The sequence below is a fragment of the Caretta caretta genome, chromosome 3 (genome assembly GCF_965140235.1).
Source record: "Caretta caretta isolate rCarCar2 chromosome 3, rCarCar1.hap1, whole genome shotgun sequence".
In the NCBI taxonomy this organism is placed as follows: Eukaryota; Metazoa; Chordata; order Testudines; family Cheloniidae; genus Caretta; species Caretta caretta.
The window spans coordinates 112,819,664-112,843,212 of record NC_134208.1 but is presented as its reverse complement, the minus strand read 5'-3'; the positions used below and the strand labels follow the sequence as shown (position 1 = coordinate 112,843,212).

The following is a 23,549-nucleotide window of genomic DNA, read 5'->3' as shown; positions in this document are numbered from 1 at the left end:
AGGGACTGTTCCAGCCTAAATCCTCCAGCAGTACACAGAGCTCTAAAGGAGACTGGGAGATGACTCTACCCCTTCTCTTCTTCCCACCATACTGACCAACAGGAAAGGAGGGGGTCAGCTGTACCCTGATGCATAATGTCTCCCAGTGCTTCCTTTGAGACAGCGCAGCTCCATACTCATGACCTATCATGAGTTTTACCTATAAGCCACAAACAAGTCTTCATTTATTAAATGAACAAGGTTGCAGGTTAAATGCAAGCCTATGAGATTTCTTTTAATTCCCCTCCCTTTGGTTTCAAAGAGGATGCATGGTAGACTAATTTATCTATCTACAGGCTACCCAACTACCAATCTGTTTTACTTTTAACACTTTAATAGCAAGTCTGTTCTCTCATGGCTATGTACAGCACAGTATGTCGACCACTGAAAAAAGTAAGGGCTTGCCTTCTCTTGAAATGCTACAGCTACACAACTACAGCCTTTCAAGTGTAGACACTGCCAACACCAATGAGAGGGGTTCTCCCATCAGCATAGGTAACCCATCTTCATCAGCCTAGCACTGTCTATGCTGAGTGTTAGGTCTTATTTTAACTCTCCGTTCACTGGATTTTTCACACCCCTGAGTGATGTAGATACACTAATTTCATTTTCTAGTGTTGACTATGCCTCAATAGAAGGAGTCCTAAAACAATCTCTATTATAGTCAACCATGCCACATGACATCAGTTCTATAATTTATGATTTTAGCTAAGGAAACAAAACAGTAAGATCAACACTTGCCTACTCCACTGTAAGTGTCCTAAATTTACCTCAGTACACTATACAAACTATTATGTGGAGGGGTTGATTGTTTGCTGTTTCAGGGGGATGGGGTTGATTGAGTTATTTGAAGATTACCACGACCTTTATAAAATATTCAGCAGAATACAATCAAATACCCAAATGTTATTTCGTCACTGCCATCCTTTTTCAAAAGCTTCTCTACTCCCTCCCCTCCCCTGCAGCTTCAATCACAGTGGCCCCATTATGCTTTCAGATCACAGACATGGTTAGTGAAAACAATACTGTCAGGGATATAATGGACAAAAGTTGTGTCACCTCCCTTCCCCCCACCCGCATATGTTTTGTTTGTATGAAGAACTGTGCCAGGGAGCTGCTAAGTTATATCATTTCCTTCAATGAAAGTCATTTACTAGGAAAATGAATCATGGGAAAGGCAAAGAAGATATCAACTATTTTATATCCACCCTATTCCTTCCTGTATCTGTGCCTGGAAAAATCAAGCAACAAAAGAAAATTGTCTGAATTCATATCTGGTGTAATACCATTAAAATCAATGGAATTACAACCTGAATCAATTTGGCTCAATATCACCATAACCCTTTGGCAATGTCCAATCATATATGATGTAAAAGTTCACCAATTAGTTAAAAATATGAAGACATAACTCTGATGTCAAAGCATATGACAGAGTTCATCTAAAGTGGGAATTTTCACATGCTTACTTGGCACAAAATAATGCAGGTAAACCACAACTATACTCTAAATTAAAAGCTAAGCTAATGCTTTTGCATAACAGAGTAACTGATAAAACAAACTGCATTAAAGACTAACTGACAGCAGCATTACTAAACAAACTAAACACAACACAGTACAACTAAACAAAACACAGTCTCATCTGCTACAGTGTGTGTGCATGTAGACGATAGCATCACAGGGGCAACATTGCAGTTATGGTTAAGACGGAATTTCTATTATAAGCCACTGTTTCAGGCATTTATAATTTTCTTGGAAAAACTACCCTTCTCATACTTGTTTTTATCTCAAAATGTGATGACCTCTTTCCTTTTTTAAAAAAATAAAGAGAGAAATCTACACAGATTGCACTGGGATGTTTAAGTTATCCAAGCAGGAGAGACCCTCTGTTTTATCAAAAGTTGAGAATTTTTTAGATAGCCTTTTTTTAAATTTATTTATTGGGGGGGGGCATATGGCCCAACTTGATGATCACTTTAGATAAGCTATTACCAGCAGGACAGTGGGGTGGGAGGAGGTATTGTTTCATATTCTCTGTGTGTATATAAAGTTTGCTGCAGTTTCCACGGTATGCATCCGATGAAGTGAGCTGTAGCTCACGAAAGCTCATGCTCAAATAAATTGGTTAGTCTCTAAGGTGCCACAAGTACTCCTTTTCTTCTCACACAAAAGTTTTTTAAAACTGCAATTTGCCATTAACTCAATTTTCAGTGGTGAGGGAAAAACAGATCCCTCACCAAAATCTCATATATGACTCAGATTTATTTGTTTTTGAGACCGTCTCAAACCAATAAAGTGTAGCTGCTACTCAAGTGATGGATTCCCCAAAGGATGCACAGTTTACGAGAAGACCTGGGATGACAGATGCATCCAAAAGACTACTGTAGGAAGACAGAATGAGCCCCAGGTTGAGTTGGGTGTGGAGTCTCGTTGAGGAAGGCATTCAATGTCAAGGAAAGGTTGAAATAAGGGGGGGGAAGTTTTGAACTTTTGTGGGATTACTCAAACTAAGATTTTTGTGTCTCTTCCCCCACCACAACAACCCAGAATAATTACGAAGCTACTGTAAATCATATCACAAGGGATAATAGTATTTGTATTTAAATGTTGAGAGTGGCAAAGGAATAAGTTGATCACTCTTCTTGTTCATATCTCTGTTGCAGCATTTTTCTCAGACACCAAAGAAAATTTGTTTCCCCGATGCAGATGCTACAGCAGCTTCCATTCAAGATGCTGCCAGAGCAACTGCATTTCAAATGCCTTCAGAGCAACTTAAATCCAAGCTATTTGCAAAGTTTCTAAATGTCTTATATCATGCATATATTATCATTTAACATTTGTAGACAGTCCTGTAGATGAAATGTGATGCTTCATCCTTGAATTATGCTGTCTGAATAATGTCACATGAATTACAGCTCCCTCTTTTGCATGAGCTACAGTTTACCACTGGTATCCATACGTCACAAAATCATATTATATATGTAATCCACAGGTATTTACATTCTTCTTATTGTCCAATATTGAAGTCATAATAAGAACATGCTGTCATAAAAGAAACTTATACAAAACTATGTACCTTTATGAAATATAATCATTTAAAATTTTAAACTGATAGAAGAGGAAAAATTAGAAAAGGATCTGGTATGATAAAAACAAGAAAGAGTAAAAGACACAAAACAGAGACTTGTGTTAGCCTTCAGGTGTATTTTTACATCATATTAAAGAGTGTTACCCAAAAATGGATGGGAAGAATAAAATACTCTCAATATTTTAGTGACAAACTGCTCAAACATTGCTCTAGTGCAGAGGTGGCCAACCTGTGGCTCCGGAGTCACATGCGGCTCTTCAGAAGTTAATAAGCTGCTCCTTGTAAAGGCACCGACTCCAGGGCTGGAGCTACAGGCGCCAACTTTCTAATGTGCCGGGGAATGCTCACTGCTCAACCCCTGGCTCTGCCACAGGCCCTGCCCCCACTCCACCCTTTCCCCTCCCTCCCCTGAGCCTGCCGTGCTCTCGCTCCTCCCCCCTCCCCAACAGCCAGAGACCCTAGCGGCTCTGGTCAGCACCGCCGACCGGGACGTTAAGGGTTCCATCGGCAGTGCTGCCCAGCTAAGGCAGGTTAGTGCCTACCTTTTCGAACACCGCACTGTGTCCCGGAGGCAGTCAGCAGCGGGTCCAGCTTCTAGGCAGGGGGGCCATGGGGCTCTGCGCGCTGCTCCCAGCCCGAGCACCAGCTCCATTGGCCGGTTTCCCGCCAATGGGAGCTGGGGGCAGGGGCGGTGCCTGTGAGCAAGAGCTGCACTGAGCCACTTGCGTGCCTCTGCCTAGATTGGAAAGCAGATATTGTGCACATCTCTGCAGATCTTAATTTCTGTGTTTGGTGCTTAGATACCATGGACAGATGCACATATACCTTGCTTACATTAGAAGAGAGACAGTCTGTTTCATAATTGCTCTCCAACTGCAAACCTGTGAAAATAATTAACTGCAGGAGTCAAAGTAACAATGCAAGCCTGCTTTTCTGCTACTTCGCAATTTGCATCCTGAGTAGTTTCTACACTTGCAGAAAATGAGTGCAAGGTAGGTGTAAAATGCTGTCGAAGTCTGTATTCCCCACTTTGCACAGGTGCCAATGAATATCCAAGTTGCAAGGGAGTGAGAAATCAGGCCCTGTGGTTCTCCTCTGACTCTGGTAATTCTGAGTTAGGATAAAAAAAACGAGGAGTCTTTGTGGCACCTTAGAGACTAACAAATTTATTTGGGCATAAACTTTCGTGGTCTAGAACCCACTTCATCAGATGTATGAAGTAAAAGATACAGGAGCAGGTATAAATACATGAAAGGATGTGGGTTGCTTTACCAAGTGTTAGGTCAGTCTAACGAGATAAATCAATTAACAGCAGGATAACAAGGGAAAAGAAATAACTTTTGAAGTGGCAAGAGAGTGGCCCATTACAGACAGTTGACAAGAAGTTGTGAGTAACAGTAGGGAGAAATTAGTATTGGGGAAATTAAGTTTAGGTTTTGTAATGACCCAACCACTTCCAAGTCTTTACTCAGGCCTAATCTGATGGTATCTAGTTTGAAAATTAATTCCAGTTCTGCAGCTTCACATTGGAGTCTGTTTTTTAAGTTTTTTTTGTTGAAGAATTGCTACTTTGAGGTCTGTTACTGAGTGACCAGAGAGACTGAAGTGTCCTCCTACTGGTTTTTAAATGTTATGATTCCTGATGTCAGATTTGTGTCCATTTATTCTTTTGCATAGAGACTGGTTTGGTCAATGTACATGGCAGAGGGGCATTGCTGGCACATGATGGCATGTATCACATTGGTAGATGTGCAGGGGAATGAGCCCCGGATGGTGTGGCTGATGTGGTTAGGTCCTATGATGGTATCCCTTGAATAGATATGTGGACAGAGTTAGCACTGGGGCTTGTAGCAGGGTTTGGTCCCTGGGTTGGTGTTTTTGTTGTGTGGTGTGTAGTTGCTGGTGAGTATTTGCTTCAGGTTGGGGGGCTGTCTGTAAGCAAGGACTGGCCTGTCTCCCCAAGTCTGTGAGAGTGATGGGTCGTCCTTCAGAATAGGTTGTAGATCTTTGATGATGCGCTGGAGAGGTTTTAGTTGGGGGCTGTAGGTGACGGCTAGTGGCGTTCTGTTACTTTCTTTGTTGGGCCTGTCTTGTAGTAGGTGACTTCTCGGTACCCTTCTGGCTCTGTCAATCTGTTTCTTCACCACGTGGCTATTGCAGTTTTAAGAACGCTTGATAGAGATCTTGTAGGTGTTTGTCTCTGTCTGAGGGATTGGAGCAAAGCTGTTGTATCTTAGAGCTTGGCTATAGACAATGGATCGTGTGATGTGGTCTGGATGAAAGCTGGAGGCATGTAGGTAAGTATAGCGGTCAGTAGGTTTCCGGTATAGGGTGGTGTTTATGTGACCACCGCTTATTAGCACTGTAGTGTCTAGGAAGTGGATCTTGTGTGGACTGGTTCAGGCTGAGGTTGATAGTAGGGTGGACCACTGAAACCTTAGTTAGGATAGGAACCCTGAGCTCTGCTGGTTTGAGTCTGAGAAGCAGCATGGACAGCTAGGTAAGCAGAGCAACATGCATTCAGATATTTCAATGAACTGGCATGGCTTCTGCCTCTTTTGTGTTCACTTTCTGCTAGCATTTGAGCCACTGAGTTTGACCTGAATGGTGGCAGAAAGGGAAGCTACATTTGTTGTGTAAACTATACTGTAATCTAATTCCAAAGCACACTGCTTCATACTGGTACCTATTACCTTGTCAAAATGCTGTACTTCAACCAGGTGGTGAAGTTTTCAAGATTCATATTCTGATCTCCTCACTATTCCAGACCTGTCTCCTTTCTGTCCAAATTAAAATCTCCTCAGACATCTTCTTATCTTGAGGATGTCTGGCCATCAGCTCAAACTCAAAGGGGCTAAAACAGAGCTCTGAATCCTCCCACTCTTAAACTCTCCTCCCCACACCTCCTTTCACAATCACTCTTAGCTGACAAGCCCTTAGTTAATGTCCCATGTGTTTTGAGAGAGAGGTTCAATTGATTAAAGTTTGTAAAACAATGGATTCTTGGATGAAGAGGCACCATGTAAGTGCAAAGTATTATTATTAATATGAAAGTCAGAGTAGAAATGAACAAAGCACATCATGCCATGTATGCTAACTAGAAATCCAATCATGAAGATTTGTAAGAGTTCTTACATTAATCAAATCAACTTGTCCATACTCCCTACTGTCTGGGTCAAATTTTAAAGTTGGAAGCTCAAATTCATTCAATAAATACTGCAATAAAAGTGTCCTGCTGATTGAATGCTCAGTTATTGTGATATACATCAAAGTGACTTAGAAAGGGGGTATTCATAATTGTCAGTGCCTTAGAAACACAGCCCCCATTGAAGATCAGTAGGACTTGTGCTCCTAAGTTATTTAGGTGCTCTTGAAAATCCTACCTTTATGCAAAAAGCTAGTTGTGTAATTAGCTATTTTTGTGGGCATTTATTTGTAGACCCAATACGTGGGCAAGAATCTCAGCTGACATAAATCCTAACTCAATGGAGCAATGTCAATTTACGCTAGGTGAGGATCTGCCCCACAATAGTCATGCATGCAGATAGATAGCTTCCACCCTTCTCTTCTTTTGTAGAGAAGATTTTTAAAAAGGATTTATGATAAGGTTTAGCACCCACGCTGCACTGCTAACTAGGAGCCGCCGGAGGTAAGCTAAATTGCTTTTCCAATCCACCCACTGCTGTGTGGAGACTAAGATTTTTGCATGATTTTTGATAAATCCCCAAGAACTGGAAAATATGGATCATTTTCTAATAAGAAAAAGAAGTTCGGAAACACAACCAACAAATCCATCAACATCTGCAAGGGAAAGTGTAAGTACACCAGGCACAACAGAAAATTCTGGCAGTAAAAATGAACAGGCTGCTTCCATCTCATCTGAACAGCCAACTAAAAAGAAAAAATCGTGGCCAAGGCAGTAGTGTTGATTTTCTTGAAATATGGTTTCATCAATTGTGCTGAAGCAAACCAAGAACTAAAGCCTCAATGTGTTATCTGTAAACAAGTGCTTGCAAACAAGAATTTAAAGCCGCCAAAGTTGAGGAGACATTTAGAAACAAAACATTCAGAACTCATGGATAAACCATTGGACTATTTTCAAAGGAAGCAACGGGAACTTAACTTATCAGGTCAGGTTCTCAGCCAGTCAATCACCTTGAACGATAAAGCACAACTGGCATCATATTTGGTTGCATATCGTGTGGAAGAAGAGAAAATGGCCCATACAGTTGCTGAAAAAGTTATTCTTCCAGCATCTGTGGATATGGAGAGGACAATTTTTGATGAGAAGTTCGCTGAAAAATTGAAAAGTATTCCTCTCAGTGATAACACAGTGTCTCGGTGAATATATGATATTGCAGAGAATTTAGAAGCTCAACCTGTAGTGCAGTTACAGTCAGTCGGGGATTTTGCTATACAATTTGACGAAAGTACTGATATTTCAGATTGCACAACGCTGTTAGTTTATGTGAGGTATGTATGTAAGATGATTTTGAGGAGGATTTGCTGTGTTGTCTGACCCTACCAACAAATACAAAGGGGGCATAGATAATTAACACACAGAGTGACTGCGTAGCGGAAAATACAAACTGGAATGGGGTAACTGCAAAGGAATAACGAGTGACGGTGCAGCAAATATGACCAGAAAAACAGTGGAGTTGTGAAAAAAATCTGTGAGGCAGCTGACAATGACATTGTTTGGAATCACTGCTTCATTCACCGTGAAGCTTTGGCGTCCAGGGTATTCCTCCTGATCTTATGGCTGAACTGAAGGAACCAGTCAAAATTCATAGAATCATAGAATATCAGAGTTGGAAGGGACCTCAGGAGGTCATCTAGTCCAACCCCCTGCTCAAAGCAGGACCAATCCCCAATTTTTGCCCCAGATCCCTAAATGGCCCCCTCAATGATTGAACTCACAACCCTGGGTTTAGCAGGCCAATGCTCAAACCACTGAGCTATCCCTCTCCCTAAAATTGTAAACTTCATTAAAGGGAGCTCACTTCATAGCAGGCTTTTTGAAGTGCTATGCTCAGACACGGGAGCAGAACACATGTATTTGTTTCACACTGAAGTAAGGTGGCTGTCGCAGAGCAGAGTGCTTACCAGGGTGTATGAACTCAGCAACGAGATTCATGGTTTTTTGGTGGTGAAACCATCTACCATGGCAACTTTGTTTGACGATGACAGTTGGTTAATAAAGTTGCCATACCTTGCTGACATTGTCTCGATTTTTAAATGAACTAAACTTGAAGTTACAAGGAAGATGCAATGATTTGTTTCGACGTTGTGAAGAGATACAGGTAATTCAAAAGTCATTGGCACTGTGGCAAGCATGTTTGAAAAGTAATCAGCCCAGCTACTACATGTTCCCAACACTGTTACAACACATTGAGGAGAATACCACCAGTAAGGAAAATGTGAATGAAATGAAAACTATCATACAGTTACATCTCGCTGCTCTGTCTGACAGTTTTAGTCACTATTTCCCAATAAAGGAATTTGAATATTTGAATGAAAAATGCTGGGTGAAAGATCCTTTTGCTTTCAAAAACCCTGAGGCAACAAATGGAGCTAAATCTGGCACCTGAGCAAGAGAAGAAACTGCTGCGTCTCACCTGTGATAACACTCTGAAAATACGGCACAAGTCAATAAACTTGTCGTCATTTTGGATCAGTGTTTCCAAAGAATACCCACAGCTAAGTAAATTAAGTGTGCTCTTGCTACTGCCTTTCACAACAACCTAAATGCGTGCAGTTAGATTTTCAACTTTGACAGGATTAAAAACCAAAGAAAGAAACTGACTGAGCTGTGTACCTGATATGCGGGTAGCTCTTTCATCCTGTGATCTTGACTGGAATGAGATCCTGAGGAACAAACAGGCCCACCAGTCACATTAAGTAAGTGAAACTCAACCTGACCACCTTTATATAGTGTTTTGTTTAAAAGTAATGGCTTTGTCTAGTGTTAGTTACGTAAAATGAGTTAAACTGGAATGTATTGCGTTATTGCGATTTTATGGACACTCTAGTCAAAAGATATAATTATTCTGGGTCATGGGCATCAACAATTTTCTTCACCTGGGTTGCGAGAAAAAAAGTTTGAAAACCACTGATGTAGACCAACCCTGAGAGTGTTTGTCTAACCTTCTCTTTAAAATCTCCAATGATGGAGATTCCACAACCTCCCTAGGCAATTTATTCCAGTGCTAAACCACCCTGAGAGTTTGGAAGTTTTTCCTAATGTCCAACCTAAACCTCCCCTGATGCAATTTAAGTCCATTGCTTCTTGTCCTATCCTCAGCAGTTAAGAACAACAATTTTTCTCCCTCCTCCTTGTAACAACCTTTTATGTACTTGAAAACTGTTATCATGTCTCCTCTCAGTCTTCTCTTTTCCAGACTAAACAAACCCAATTTTTTCAATCTTCCCTCAGAGGTCATGTTTTCTAGACCTTTAATCATTTTGTTGCTCTTCTCTGGACTTTCTCCAATTTGTCCACATCTTTCCTGAAACGTGGGACCCAGAACTGGACACAATACTCCAGTTGAGGCCTAATCAGTGCGGAGTAGAATTACTTCTTGTGTCTTGCTTACAATACTCCCACTAATATATCCCAAAATTATGTTCATTTTTTTGCAACAGTGTTACACTGTTGACTCATATTTAGCTTGTGGGTCCACTATGACGCCCAGATCCCTTTCTGCAGTACTCCTTCTTAGGCAGTCATTTCCTATTTTCTACGTCTGCAACTGATTGTTCCTTCCTAAGTGGAGGCCTTTACATTTGTCCTTATTGAATTTCATCCTATTTACTTCAGACCATTTCTCCAATTTGTCCATATCCTCTAAAGCACTTGTAAACCCTCCCAGCTGGTATCATCCGCAAACTTTGTAAGTGTACTCTCTATGCCATATCTCCATATATTATTTTGTGTATTTAATTAAATACCAGTTACCATCCTACCGCAGCTTCACACAAATCATGAACAAAAAGTTAATTTCCCAGTAAATAAGTAGTATATTATTCACCATTTTCTAACATACTAAAACTTTACAATTAATAATCTCAAAATATTGAGCTATATAATTGCTTAGATAAATGTATATAGTTACAATGTATATATGTAGCAAAGAGATGTACCAAACATAGTGCAAAGACTATATTTAGCTGTAAATGAACGTGTTTTAATGATTACATCAATCTATTTAAATGCACCTTTTTTTAGAAAAGAATTGAAGTACAAATGGAAAAGTTGATTTAAAATCAAGGCTTTCAATTCACTGCTGCAACTAGTAATGCCTGTAGTGGGTGCAGGGACGTAAGAAGGCATCTTGTACCTCTGTACCACCATGCTAGGTCCCACATTGCTCCCACATTGGTCCTGTGACATTTTTAAGAGACAGAAGGCCTCAATCCTGCATTTCTCCAGCAACTTCCAGAAGAATTTGTGGTGTGTACTGAATTTAGGATAAGGCCTGCAGTCCATTACCTAGCTTACTCAAGTATCAAATGAATGTGACCTGAATCCAAATCACTCAATGCAAAGACCCTATAAAAGCAAATCTAGTGTATTTTTACCCTGCATGCAAAAAAGCAATGAAAACTAACTACACCGTTAATAAAAGAAGGAAATATAAAAGGCAAAAAGAATCCAAGAATAACTATACTTTGTGATGCCTTTTAGGGGCTGACATAAGAAAGTAGAAAAAATGTTCACTGATTTGGTGAATTTAATGTGGCAAATGAAAGTATAATACACTGCTAATTAAACAATGCTCCTGTGGTAGTTAAAATAATAGTATTTTTGCTCATTTTTTTCCCCACTAGAGAAATGTGCTTGAGCTACAATACTGAGTGTTCAGGAACTTATCACAGACACAGATGTGTACATACGGATGTGGGGAGGGGGAGCACGACAACATTTCTGAGGGCAAACAAAGATTCCAGATATACAGACCTATACAACTTCTCTATAAGCAAGAAGCAAGCAAACAAAAAACATTCTCAACCCCACAACTTCATATTGCTTAAGAAACAACAAAATAGTGCCTCCAAGACAGATGGCTTCAGTTCTGCTTTTTACTCACATGGTTTGTATGTGTGAAACACATAGGGTAAAGAATCTGGGTGTTGTATTGTAAATACAGTATTATGTTTTCTTCAACCAATTAATTTACAGTATCACCTTCATTCACTTGCTAGATACCTTGGCAGCAAGTGAGAACAAGTGTGGGGTGCAGCCTTTAAAGCTTTAGAAAGGAGAAATCCTAAAGCAGCTTACTATGTATTAAACCATTTGTTCTTTGAGAGAAAATTGAAAAAAAATATTTTTCATATAGAGGCTCATGAGCCACCCAAGCTAGCAATCAAATTCATTGTTTAGAGACAAACATTTAATTAAAATACTTTCCTAAATATTGTATAACAATGAATTTTTTGCTACAGTTTATGTGAGTGGCAACCTTACTTGAATGTCAATAAAGTATAGTACATACATATAATCACTCTTGTTATTATACCAGCATACATATTTTTAAACACACACCCATCATGAAGTAGTTCCAAATTCTTCACTTGATTTTTTTCCCCCACAGGTACACATACAGAGCTCCTGTTTACCTATAAAAAAAACTGTTTTTTTCCCTCCAGACCCCACTACTATTCTGAATATTTATTTTATTTGTACTACTTATATTTATGATACTAAAATAATTTAATTTTATACAGGAGTATGTAATATATTAGGCATATAGCCAATAAGTAGATCCAAGACCTCTAGTAAAACTGCACTGTCTTCACTCTTTGTGGTAAACATTCAGAATAGTGGTTTAGCCTCACAGCTCATTAAACCTTAATCAGAGCCCTGCTGCTAAATCCTTCCTTCCACACAGCACTAAAAAAGTATCCCTTCCTCTCCTAACTCTTACCTAATCATCTTGATTGCTGCATGGCCGTTTCCTATAGTTTAAAGCCCCTATACTATAGACTTACTTGCTTTAAACATCTGAGTAGCCCCACAGCCTTCAGTAGGACTTACATTTTAAATGTAAGTATATGCATGAATCCATATCATTAGCTACTCCAGATCATCAGACAGGGAACCTCACTGTAAATTGTTGCTGATACCGGGAATCAGAACAATAGTCTAGAGTTGTTATAATGTTGGCATCACTATTGCTACACACAATTACAAGAAGAACCTCTTTGCCCGTGACCACTTTGGGGCTGAAGAAATGTGAAGGCTGGAATAAGGAGCCCTCTCAGCCTTGCTTGACTTTTGTTCATGAATCAAATGATTTAGCTTTTTTTTTCTCTATCCCCTCTAGAAGCAGCAAGGAGGTGGTCCCCTTTAAACATAGCTACTCAAGACAGGCTATGATTTTCTTCCCTTTACAGGACCACCCAGATTCTCCATAGTGAAATGCATTCTGTACCAGACACATTAAACTATTTCATAATTTTCTTCAGACTGCAAAGACTTACAATCCTACAATACATTTATCACCATCAGCCACTGCTAGCACATAAACAGAACATATATAATGGGCCAAATGGACACATATAAGGAGAGAGAGAGTTAGAAAAAGAAATGTTGTGGAACCCCAAGCATTACATAATCCTGACTCAGGCTCACAAATAAATAAAATAAAGTAAAACAAAATAAAATAAAACCACAAGATTGGCTTTAAAATAGTGATAAAAAATACTTTGGGGGTTCTTTTAATTTTCTTTCTGGTTTCTGGGCCTTTAAGATTCCATTAAAAAAAAACCTTGAAAACATGAATCTCAAGGGCTAGAAACTTAATTCTTTGGATCAAAATGAAAGCTGAGATTCTCACAATCATAACTCCAGGAGCTGGGGATTTTAAGAAAAACATCAGTGAACATGAGCCTTGTATAAGAGTGACTACACAACACAGGCAGTTTGTCCTACTGGCTATGGCCCTAGACTGGCCCTTAGGAAAGCTGGGTTCTAAGCCTGGGCTCTGTCACTGGCCTGTTAAGAGAACTTTAACTGCAACGAAATGCTATGCTTCAGTTTTCCCATCTGGTAAATGGGAATAATGATATTTCTCCTCCTTTACAAAGCACTCTGAACTCTAGAGCTGAAGAAGTACTATATGAAGAGTGAGGTATGATTATTAACAACATGAAGATGAAGTGGAAATGAACTAAATTATTTTTTCCTGAGTTAGGGAGGATAGATGCTGCTCAGGTGATAGAATAAGACACAAACTAAAGTTATATGATAAAATATGTCTATCTTTTAACATGTTAAAACAACACATTAGATCAACCATTAATTTACATATCTAATTGTGCACATATATTAATTATGAAAAAGTTGGTATACATTAACCCAGTGGCCCCACTACACTATATAACTGACACAGAGAGTATTCCATAACCTGGAATAACAACTGATCAGAGGGGATAGTTGGGGGCACAGAGAGGAGAGAGGAATTGCATGTTCACCCACATGAAACCCACATACCTGGATTGTATCCAGTTGGAGTGCATTTCACCCATCCTGAACAGCAATATAATTCTTGTCTCCCTGTTATCTGTACTATGGGTGAATTCATCCCTGTGCAGAGACCAATACAAGAACTATGTATCACTTCAGTCACATTTCTTCACCCCCAGACGAAGAATATTGCCTCAATGCTTCCATCTCCTTCCCCATCTCCCAGCCCTGGTCTACACTAGGACTTTAGGTCGAATTTAGCAGCGTTAAATCGATTTAAACCTGCACCCGTCCACACAATGAAGCCCTTTATTTCGACTTAAAGGGCTCTTAAAATCGATTTCCTTACTCCACCCCTGACAAGTGGATTAGCGCTTAAATCGACGTTGCTGGCTCGAATTTGGGGTACTGTGGACACAATTCGATGGTATTGGCCTCCGGGAGCTATCCCAGAGTGCTCCATTCTGACCGCTCTGGACAGCACTCTCAACTCAGATGCACTGGCCAGGTAGACAGGAAAAGAACCGCGAACTTTTGAATCTCATTTCCTGTTTGGCCAGCGTGGCAAGCTGCAGGTGACCATGCAGAGCTCATCAGCACAGGTGACCATGATGGAGTCCCAGAATCGCAAAAGAGCTCCAGCATGGACCGAACGGGAGGTACGGGATCTGATCGCTGTTTGGGGAGAGGAATCCGTGCTATCAGAACTCCGTTCCAGTTTTTGAAATGCCAAAACCTTTCTGAAAATCTCCCAGGGCATGAAGGACAGAGGCCATAACAGGGACCCGAAGCAGTGCCGCGTGAAACTGAAGGAGCTGAGGCAAGTCTACCAGAAAACCAGAGAGGCGAACAGCTGCTCTGGGTCAGAGCCCCAAACATGCCGCTTCTATGATGAGCTGCATGCCATTTTAGGGGGTTCAGCCACCACTACCCCAGCCGTGTTGTTTGACTCCTTCAATGGAGATGGAGGCAATACGGAAGTAGGTTTTGGGGACGAAGAAGATGAGGAGGAGGAGGAGGTTGTAGATAGCTCACAGCAAGCAAGCGGAGAAACCGGTTTTCCCGACAGCCAGGAACTGTTTCTCACCCTAGACCTGGAGCCAGTACCCCCCGAACCCACCCAAGGCTGCCTCCTGGACTCAGCAGGCGGAGAAGGGACCTCTGGTGAGTGTACCTTTTAAAATGCTATACATGGTTTAAAAGCAAGCATGTGAAAGGATTACTTTGCCCTGGCATTGGCGGCTCTCCTAGATGTAGTCCTAAAGCCTTTGCAAAAGGTTTCTGGGGAGGGCAGCCTTATTTCGTCCTTCATGGTAGGACACTTTACCACTCCAGGCCAGTAACACGTACTCGGGAATCACTGTAGAACAAAGCATTGCAGTGTATGTTTGCTGGCATTCAACCAAAATCCGTTCACGCAGTGGGAGGAGGCAAAATGCGACCTTGTAACGAAAGCACATGTGCTATGTATGTAATGTTAACAGCAAGGTTTACCCTGAAAGAGTGTAGCGACTGTTTTATAAAATGTGTCTTTTTAAATACCGCTGTCCCTTTTTTTTTCTCCACCAGCTGCATGTGTTTCAATGATCACAGGATCTTCTCCTTCCCAGAGGCTAGTGAAGCTTAGAAAGAAAAAAAAACGCACTCGCGATGAAATGTTCTCCGAGCTCATGATGTCCTCCCACACTGACAGAGCACAGACGAATGCGTGGAGGCAAATAATGTCAGAGTGCAGGAAAGCACAAAATGACCAGGAGGAGAGGTGGAGGGCTGAAGAGAGTAAGTGGCGGGCTGAAGAGAGTAAGTGGCGGGCTGAAGACAGGGCTGAAGCTCAAAGGTGGCGGCAGCGTGATGAGAGGAGGCAGGATTCAATGCTGAGGCTGCTGCAGGACCAAACCAGTATGCTCCAGTGTATGGTTGAGCTGCAGCAAAGGCAGCTGGAGCACAGACTGCCACTGCTGCCCCTCTGTAACCAACCGCCCTCCTCCCCAAGTTCCATAGCCTCCACACCCAGACGCCCAAGAACGCGGTGGGGGGGCCTCCGGCCAACCAGCCACTCCACCACAGAGGATTGCCCAAAAAAAAGAAGGCTGTCATTCAATAAATTTTAAAGTTGTAAACTTTTAAAGTGCTGTGCTTAAAGTGCTGTGTGGCATTTTCCTTCCCTCCTCCACCACCCCTCCTGGGATACCTTGGTAGTCATCTCCCTGTTTGTGTGATGAATGAATAACGAATGCATGACTGTGAAGCAGCAATGACTTTATTGCCTCTGCAAGCAATGATTAAAGGGAGGAGGGGAGGGTGGTTAGCTTAAAGGGAAGTAGAGTGAACCAAGGGGCGGGGGGTTTCATCAAGGAGAAACAAACAGAACTTTCACACCGTAGCCTGGCCAGTCATGAAACTGTTTTTCAAAGCTTCTCTGATGCGTACCGCGCCCTCCTGTGCTCTTCTAACCGCCCTGGTGTCTGGCTGCGCGTAACCAGCAGCTAGGCGATTTGCCTCAACCTCCCACCCCGCCATAAACGTCTCCCCCTTACTCTCACAGATATTGTGGAGCACACAGCAAGCAGTAATAACAGTGGGAATATTGGTTTCGCTGAGGTCTAAGCGAGTCAGTAAACTGCGCCAGCGCGCCTTTAAACGTCCAAATGCACATTCTACCACCATTCTGCACTTGCTCAGCCTGTAGTTGAACAGCTCCTGACTACTGTCCAGGCTGCCTGTGTACGGCTTCATGAGCCATGGCATTAAGGGGTAGGCTGGGTCCCCAAGGATACATATAGGCATTTCAACATCCCCAACAGTTATTTTCTGGTCTGGGAATAAAGTCCCTTCCTGCAGCTTTTGAAACAGACCAGAGTTCCTGAAGATGCGAGCATCATGCACCTTTCCCGGCCATCCCACATTGATGTTGGTGAAACGTCCCTTGTGATCCACCAGAGCTTGCAGCACTATCGAAAAGTACCCCTTGCGGTTTATGTACTCGGCGGCTTGGTGCTCCGGTGCCAAGATAGGGATATGGGTTCCATCTATAGCCCCACCACAGTTAGGGAATCCCATTGCAGCAAAGCCATCCACTATGACCTGCACATTTCCCAGGGTCACTACCCTTGATATCAGCAGATCTTTGATTGCGTGGGCTACTTGCATCACAGCAGCCCCCACAGTAGATTTGCCCACTCCAAATTGATTCCCAACTGACCGGTAGCTGTCTGGCGCTGCAAGCTTCCACAGGGTTATCGCCACTCGCTTCTCAACTGTGTGGGCTGCTCTCATCTTGGTATTCATGCGCTTCAGGGCAGGGGAAAGCAAGTCACAAAGTTCCATGAAAGTGCCCTTACGCATGCGAAAGTTTCGCAGCCACTGGGAATCGTCCCAGACCTGCAACACTATGCGGTCCCACCAGTCTGTGCTTGTTTCCCGAGCCCAGAATTGGCGTTCCACAGCATGAACCTGCCCCATTAGCACCATGATGCATGCATTGTCAGGGCCCATGCTTTCAGAGAAATCTGTGTCCATGTCCTGATCACTCACGGGACCGCGCTGACGTCGCCTCCTCGCCCGGTATCGCGTTGCCATGTTCTGGTGCTGCATATACTGCTGGATAATGCGTGTGGTGGTTAATGTGCTCCTAATTGCCAAAGTGAGCTGAGCGGGCTCCATGCTTGCCGTGGTATGGCGTCTGCACAGGTAACTCAGGAAAAAAGGCGCGAAATGATTGTCTGCCCTTGCTTTCACGGGGGGGGGAGGGAGGGAACGGGGGCCTGACGATATGTACCCAGAACCACCCGCGACAATGTTTTAGCCCCATCAGGCATTGGGATCTCAACCCAGAATTCCAATGGGCAGCGGAGACTGCGGGAACTGTGGGATAGCTACCCACAGTGCAACGCTCCGGAAGTCGACGCTTGCCTCGGTACTGTGGAAGCGCTCCGCCGAGTTAATGCACTTAATGCACTTAGAGCATTTTCTGTGGGGACACACACACTCGAATATATAAAACCGATTTCTAAAAAACCGACTTCTATAAATTCGACCTAATTTCGTAGTGTAGACATACCCCCAGAGAGTTACAACATAGTGAAGGAGCTCCCGCCACCTTCTAAGGTTTGTGGAGGGTAAAAAAGGACAAGACAGGCTCTTCTCAACCACATCCCCAATCCCAGTCTTTACACAATCACACAGTATTTTTGACACAGGAAAAGTAATATTGGATTATACACAAATAAAGTGGCTAAATCCCTTCTCATTAATTGAAGTTGGCACTTTGCTTCCTTCACCTCTGCTAGGGCCTGTCCCTGTATGGTGCTGAGCACACACAACTCACCAAGCCACTCTTCTCTTGTTGAAGGAAATTCTTTTCTCTTTCTAGAGTCCCTGTCTGAATCCTGGAAGACCTGCATTCCAGCAAATGACCTTTATAGAGATAACCAGCCTGCCCTATACGGCTTCACACTGCCAGATCCAAGCTAGTTCTTTCCTGCCTGCCTGCCTGCCTGATCTTCCAGTGTGACCCTGCCTCTGTCCTGCTGGTTCCTGGCCCAAAGTCAGGAAGTAGCAAGCAGTGGGAAGCATTATATCAAGAAAGGGTCAGGAAATGTGGGGAATAGGGCCAGTGCAGAGCAGAAAGGCCAGAAACTGTCCACAACTTCATTTACTGGTTCCACAACTGGCCAGTCTCCAAAGTATTAAACATCTGTGGTTTCTCTGGTAACCTAATAGCATGAATCAGCACTGTTAACAGAGCATGCTTCTATCTGTGACATATTTCTGGGAGCATGTGGAGACAAAGTTATAGACAATATGGACATACATAAATATTAAATTCAAAAAAACCATATCACCACAGAGTGAAAGTGGAAATCACAGAAAGTAAGAAACACACACTAGTAAAAGTAACTCAATAACAGAATACATCCTATATGTTTTATAGGATACCTTTTGAGTAATATATTGATACACATTTAATCCAGGAAAACTGAAATAGAAAATTCTACATGTTGCTACTGAAGCTTAAAATCAAATATCAGCTGGAAACAGCGTATTTAAACAATACATCAATTAAGAGTTTCTTTACACTTCATTTCTTATTCATAGAATCCTAGAATATCAGGATTGGAAGGGACCTCAGGAGGTCATCTAGTCCAACCCCCTGCTCAAAGCAGGACCAATCCCCAACTAAATCATCCCAGCCCGGGCTTTGTCAAGCCTGACCTTAAAAACTTCTAAGGAAGGAGATTCCACCACCTCCCTAGGTAACGCATTCCAGTGTTTCACCACCCTCCTAGTGAAAAAGTTTTTCCTAATATCCAACCTAAACCTCCCCCACTGCAACTTGAGACCATTACTCCTTGTTCTGTCATCTGCTACCACTGAGAACAGTCTAGAGCCATCCTCTTTGGAACCCCCTTTCAGGTAGTTGAAAGCAGCTATCAAATCCCCCTCATTCTTCTCTTCTGCAGATTAAACAATCCCAGTTCCCTCAACCTCTCCTCATAACTCATGTGTTCCAGTCCCCTAATCATTGTTCTTGTCCTCCGCTGGACTCTTTCCAATTTTTCCACATCCTTCTTGGAGTGTGGGACCCAAAACTGGACACACTACTCCAGTTGAGGCCTCACCAATGTCAAATAGAGGAGAACAATCACGTCCCTCGATCTACTGGCAATGCCCCTACTTATACATCCCAAAATTCCATCGGCCTTCTTGGCAACAAGGGCACACTGTTGGCTCATATCCAGCTTCTCGTCCACCGTAACCCCTAGGTCCTTTTCTGCAGAACTGCTGCCTAGCCATTCAGTCCCTAGTCTGTAGCAGTGCATGGGATTCTTCCGTCCTAAGTACAGGACTCTGCACTTGTCCTTGTTGAACCTCATCAGATTTCTTTTGGCACATTCCTCTAATTGTCTAGGTCCCTCTGTATCCTATCCCTACCCTCCAGCGTATCTACCTCTCCTCCCGGTTTAGTGTCATCTGCAAACTTGCTGAAGGTGAAATCCACATCATCCTCCAGATCATTTATGAAGATATTGAACAAAACCAGCCCGAGGACCGACCCTTGGGGCACTCCACTTGACACCGGCTGCCAACTAGACATGGAGCCATTGATCACTACCCGTTGAGCCCGACAAACTAGCCAACATTCTATCCACCTTCTAGTCCATTCATACAGCCCATACTTCTTTAACTTGCTGGCAAGAATACTGTGGGAGACCATATCAAAAGCTTTGCTAAAGTCAAGGAACAACACGTCCACTGCTTTCCTCTCATGCACAGAGCCAGTTATCTCATCTTAGAAGGCAATTAGATTAGTCAGGCATGACTTGCCCTTGGAGAATCCACGCTGACTGTTCCAGAACACTTTCCTCTCTTCTACGTGCTTCAGAATTGATTCCTTGAGGACCTGCTCCATGATTTTTCCAGGGACTGAGGTGAGGCTGACTGGCCTGTAGTTCCCAGGATCCTCCTCCTTCCCTTTTTTAAAGATGGGCACTACATTAGCCTTTTTCCAGGCATTCGGGACTTCCCCAGATCGCCATGAGTTTTCAAAGATAATGGCCAATGGCTCTGCAATCACATCCGCCAACTCTTTTAGCACTCTCGGATGCAGCGCATCCGGCCCCATGGACTTGTGCTCGTCCAGCTTTTCTAAATAGTCCCGAACCACTTCTTTCTCCACAGAGGGCTGGTCACCTCCTCCCCATGCTGTGCTGCCCAGTGCAGTAGTTTGGGAGCTGACCTTGTTCGTGAAAACAGAGGCAAAAAAAGCATTGAGTACATTAGCTTTTTCCACATCCTCTGTCACTAGCTTGGCTCCCTCATTCAGTAAGGGGCCCACACTTTCCTTGACTTTCTTTTTGTTGCTAACATACCTGAAGAAACCCTTCTTGTTACTCTTAACATCTCGTTAGCTGCAACTCCAGGTGTGATTTGGCCTTCCTGATTTCACTCCTGCATGCCCAAGCAATATTTCTATACTCTTCCCTGGTCATTTGTCCAATCTTCCACGTCTTGTAAGCTTCATTTTTGTGTTTAAGATCAGCAAGGATTTCACTGTTAAGCCAAACTGGTGGCCTGCCATATTTTCTATTCTTTCTACACATCAGGATGGTTTGTCCCTGTAACCTCAAGAAGGATTCTTTAAAATACAGCCAGCTCTCCTGGACTCCTTTCCTCCTCACTGTGAGTCTCTGCGTGCGCACAAGCGTCTGCCCATACGGTTCCTATTGCAGAGGCCATATTTGTCTTTCCTCTCTGCCCGTTATAGTAATTTTGGATGTTCTAACACAAAGAGGTAAAACATCCTCACCAAGAAGTGTAATTTTTAAATTGGTACTGCTTCTTTAAGGCAGTATTTACTTTAAAATGTTTCATCTAGATACATGCAGTGATGAAAATTTACCCAGCTCTGCCTTCCAGGCAAGCAAGGAGAATGTGCAACAGTGACAAAAGGAGGCAGCTGCTCTTGTCCTACTTGGAATGGTCAGAACAGATTTTTTTTAAATGGCTTATAACTTAATTTTGTTTCCCTGGCAAAATGCTCTATGGCCATAGTCATCAATAAGGATTATACTTACACTATGTCGAGTTTCAAATTTTTGTTATGTTTGCTGTAGCAGAGTCCAAAAGAATGTTTATAGATATATTACACACACACACACACACACAACTGAAATGCTTTTGCTCCAGCTATCCAGAAATAGAGCTATTTGTCTTTCAGGTGAAGTTTTACTCTAAAGGTACTTGCTTCAAAAAACATATGTGAAAATGGGTTAACAGAAACTGTTTTCAACTTTAACTGTATTGGTGAAATTAACTTTTGCACTGATATATGCTGTCTCACATAAAAACAAACACACAACCAGAATTCATATGTAATTTCAAGAGAGCTATATGGCACACAGGATCAACAGAGCCAATTTTTCTTCCAAACCACAGTGTTCAAATCCATCTTTGCAAAAATGTGCAGGTGACAGAAATCAGCCCAACTGTGAAAGGTCAAATGTGATTCGATTTTTCACAAAGGTTGGGAAGAATTTACAAGAGCTGTCAATGCCTTCTCTACCAACCCTCAATTTAGCCCTAATTTGGTAACGTGGAAGGAAAAAGAATATCAGAAGCATCAGACAATAAGTGCATCACATGAGGTTCAGATGCAGTAGTAAACTAGTATTCTACACTGTGACTTCTATTATTATTCTGTATATTCATCAGTTACCGACTATGAGTTCTGCACATTTTAGTGCAGCAGGAACTGACACAATGGCCCAAATATCCAGCCTACTTTTCCGTATGGGGGATTGTTGAGGGGAACAAAAAGATTAACAACTTTTCAAAGTTATTCTAGAATTCCAGGATAGACTGGTTGCTGTGTGTAAAATATTATAAGACTAAAGTACATACAAGTACATTCATATTGCGCTAATGCACAAAGTGAATTACACCTAGCAACGGACTTAAGATGCAATAAGATGAGATTCTATAATTACATTAGGAGTGAGAGAAAGATGAAAGAAAGTGTAGGCCCACTACTTATAGGGGAAAGAGAGCTAATAACAGACAAAACCAAGAAGGCTGAGGTGTTGAATGCCTATTTTGATTCAGTCTTCACTAAAAAGGTTAATTCAAGGGGAAGGAATACAAGACAGAATAGGGAAAGAACAGGTTAAAGCATATTTAGATATATTCAAATCAAAAGGGTCTGATGATTGTCTGGCTATGCTGAAAGAATGACAGGAGACATCATATATGGGTTTAATCAGGCCGCAACTTTATCGTTAGACAGATGTCTGGGACTAACCCGGCAGATAAAATGTGTGCAGTGCAGGTGCAACATTTTTTGTTCCTCCAGCAGATTCACTGCTGGGACCTTGCCAATTACAGACAATTGTTTTGGGTGGGAGGGGGGTTTCCACAGGTCCCCCTGCCCTTTTAATCCAGGTCCCTCCAGCAATTCCCTTGCCGGGACCTTACTGACCACACCCCCTCGTAGGAGGGTGTTAAAGTGGACTATAATGATGGGGGGGTTGGCTCCCTGCTGTACCAATCATAGGAATCCCCAACTGCCCCCAGCTTGCTCAATTACCAAGCACTTCTCCTTAATTCCTTTTCCGAGACATTTTTTCATTCTTTTGTGCCTTAATTTATGGAGTACCTGCACTGAACATCTGCTATACACTTAAATAAAGAGTTGCAACATATGGCCTACCACCCGTCATGCTATTCATGAACCGAGCCTACCTGAACCTGCTGCGAGGAAGGTGAAAAACCCCCCACTGCACCTGACCAATATGGTGGTAAGGGAAAAATCCTTCCCACCTCCCCTTAGTGAGGTGGCTAGCGTAATATCCACAGCAGATATAGCTAAACAACCGGCATATTTGTGACCTAATTAGGGAGGGAGAGTGGGTGCTGCCTAGCCGGTTCCAGTGAAGAGAGGAGTGGCCAGGCCCAGCTGATCTTGTTTTAAACCCCTCATTCCTAGGTGGTGAGTCATCCACCACGCTGACTGCTCTTTCAGCAGCTTTACGTCTCCCCTCCTCCCACAAGCCAAAAAGCAGTGCCCTCTTCTCCCAGCCAGCGAGCCAACTCCTCCCTGCTTAAGTGCAGGGCGGTGAAACTCAATCTAGGATACTTAAGGAACTAGCTGAAGTAATCTTGAATAGTGATTATCTTTGAGAACTCATGAGGTGAGGCTCCAGAGGACTGGAGCAAGGCAAACATAGTACCAATCTCTAAAAAGGGGAACAAAGAAGACCCAGGGAATTATAGCTGGGCAGTCTAATTTTGATAAATGGAAAGGCACAGGAATAATTTATTAACCAATCAATTTGTAAGCACCTAGAGGATAATAGGGTAATAAATAACAGCCTGCATTGATTTGTCAAAAACAAATCATGCCAAAACAACTTAATTTCCTTCTTTGACAAGGTTACTGGCCTGGTGGATTGGGGG

At 42.5% G+C, this 23,549-nt stretch overlaps 2 protein-coding genes across 3 annotated transcripts in view; one reads left to right on the top strand and one right to left on the bottom strand.

Moving 5' to 3' along the window:
* Nucleotides 1-23,549, bottom strand: part of SASH1 (SAM and SH3 domain containing 1) — an 890,912-nt gene that overhangs the window by 756,910 nt on the left and 110,453 nt on the right. The gene's annotated exons all lie outside the window — the stretch shown is intronic.
* On the top strand, nucleotides 13,867-15,760 carry LOC125634079 (uncharacterized). The gene is made up of 2 exons (XM_048844298.2): nucleotides 13,867-14,759; nucleotides 15,165-15,760. The coding sequence occupies exons 1-2, from the start codon at nucleotides 14,354-14,356 to the stop codon at nucleotides 15,704-15,706; spliced, it is 948 nt and encodes a 315-aa protein (XP_048700255.2). The 5' UTR covers nucleotides 13,867-14,353; the 3' UTR covers nucleotides 15,707-15,760.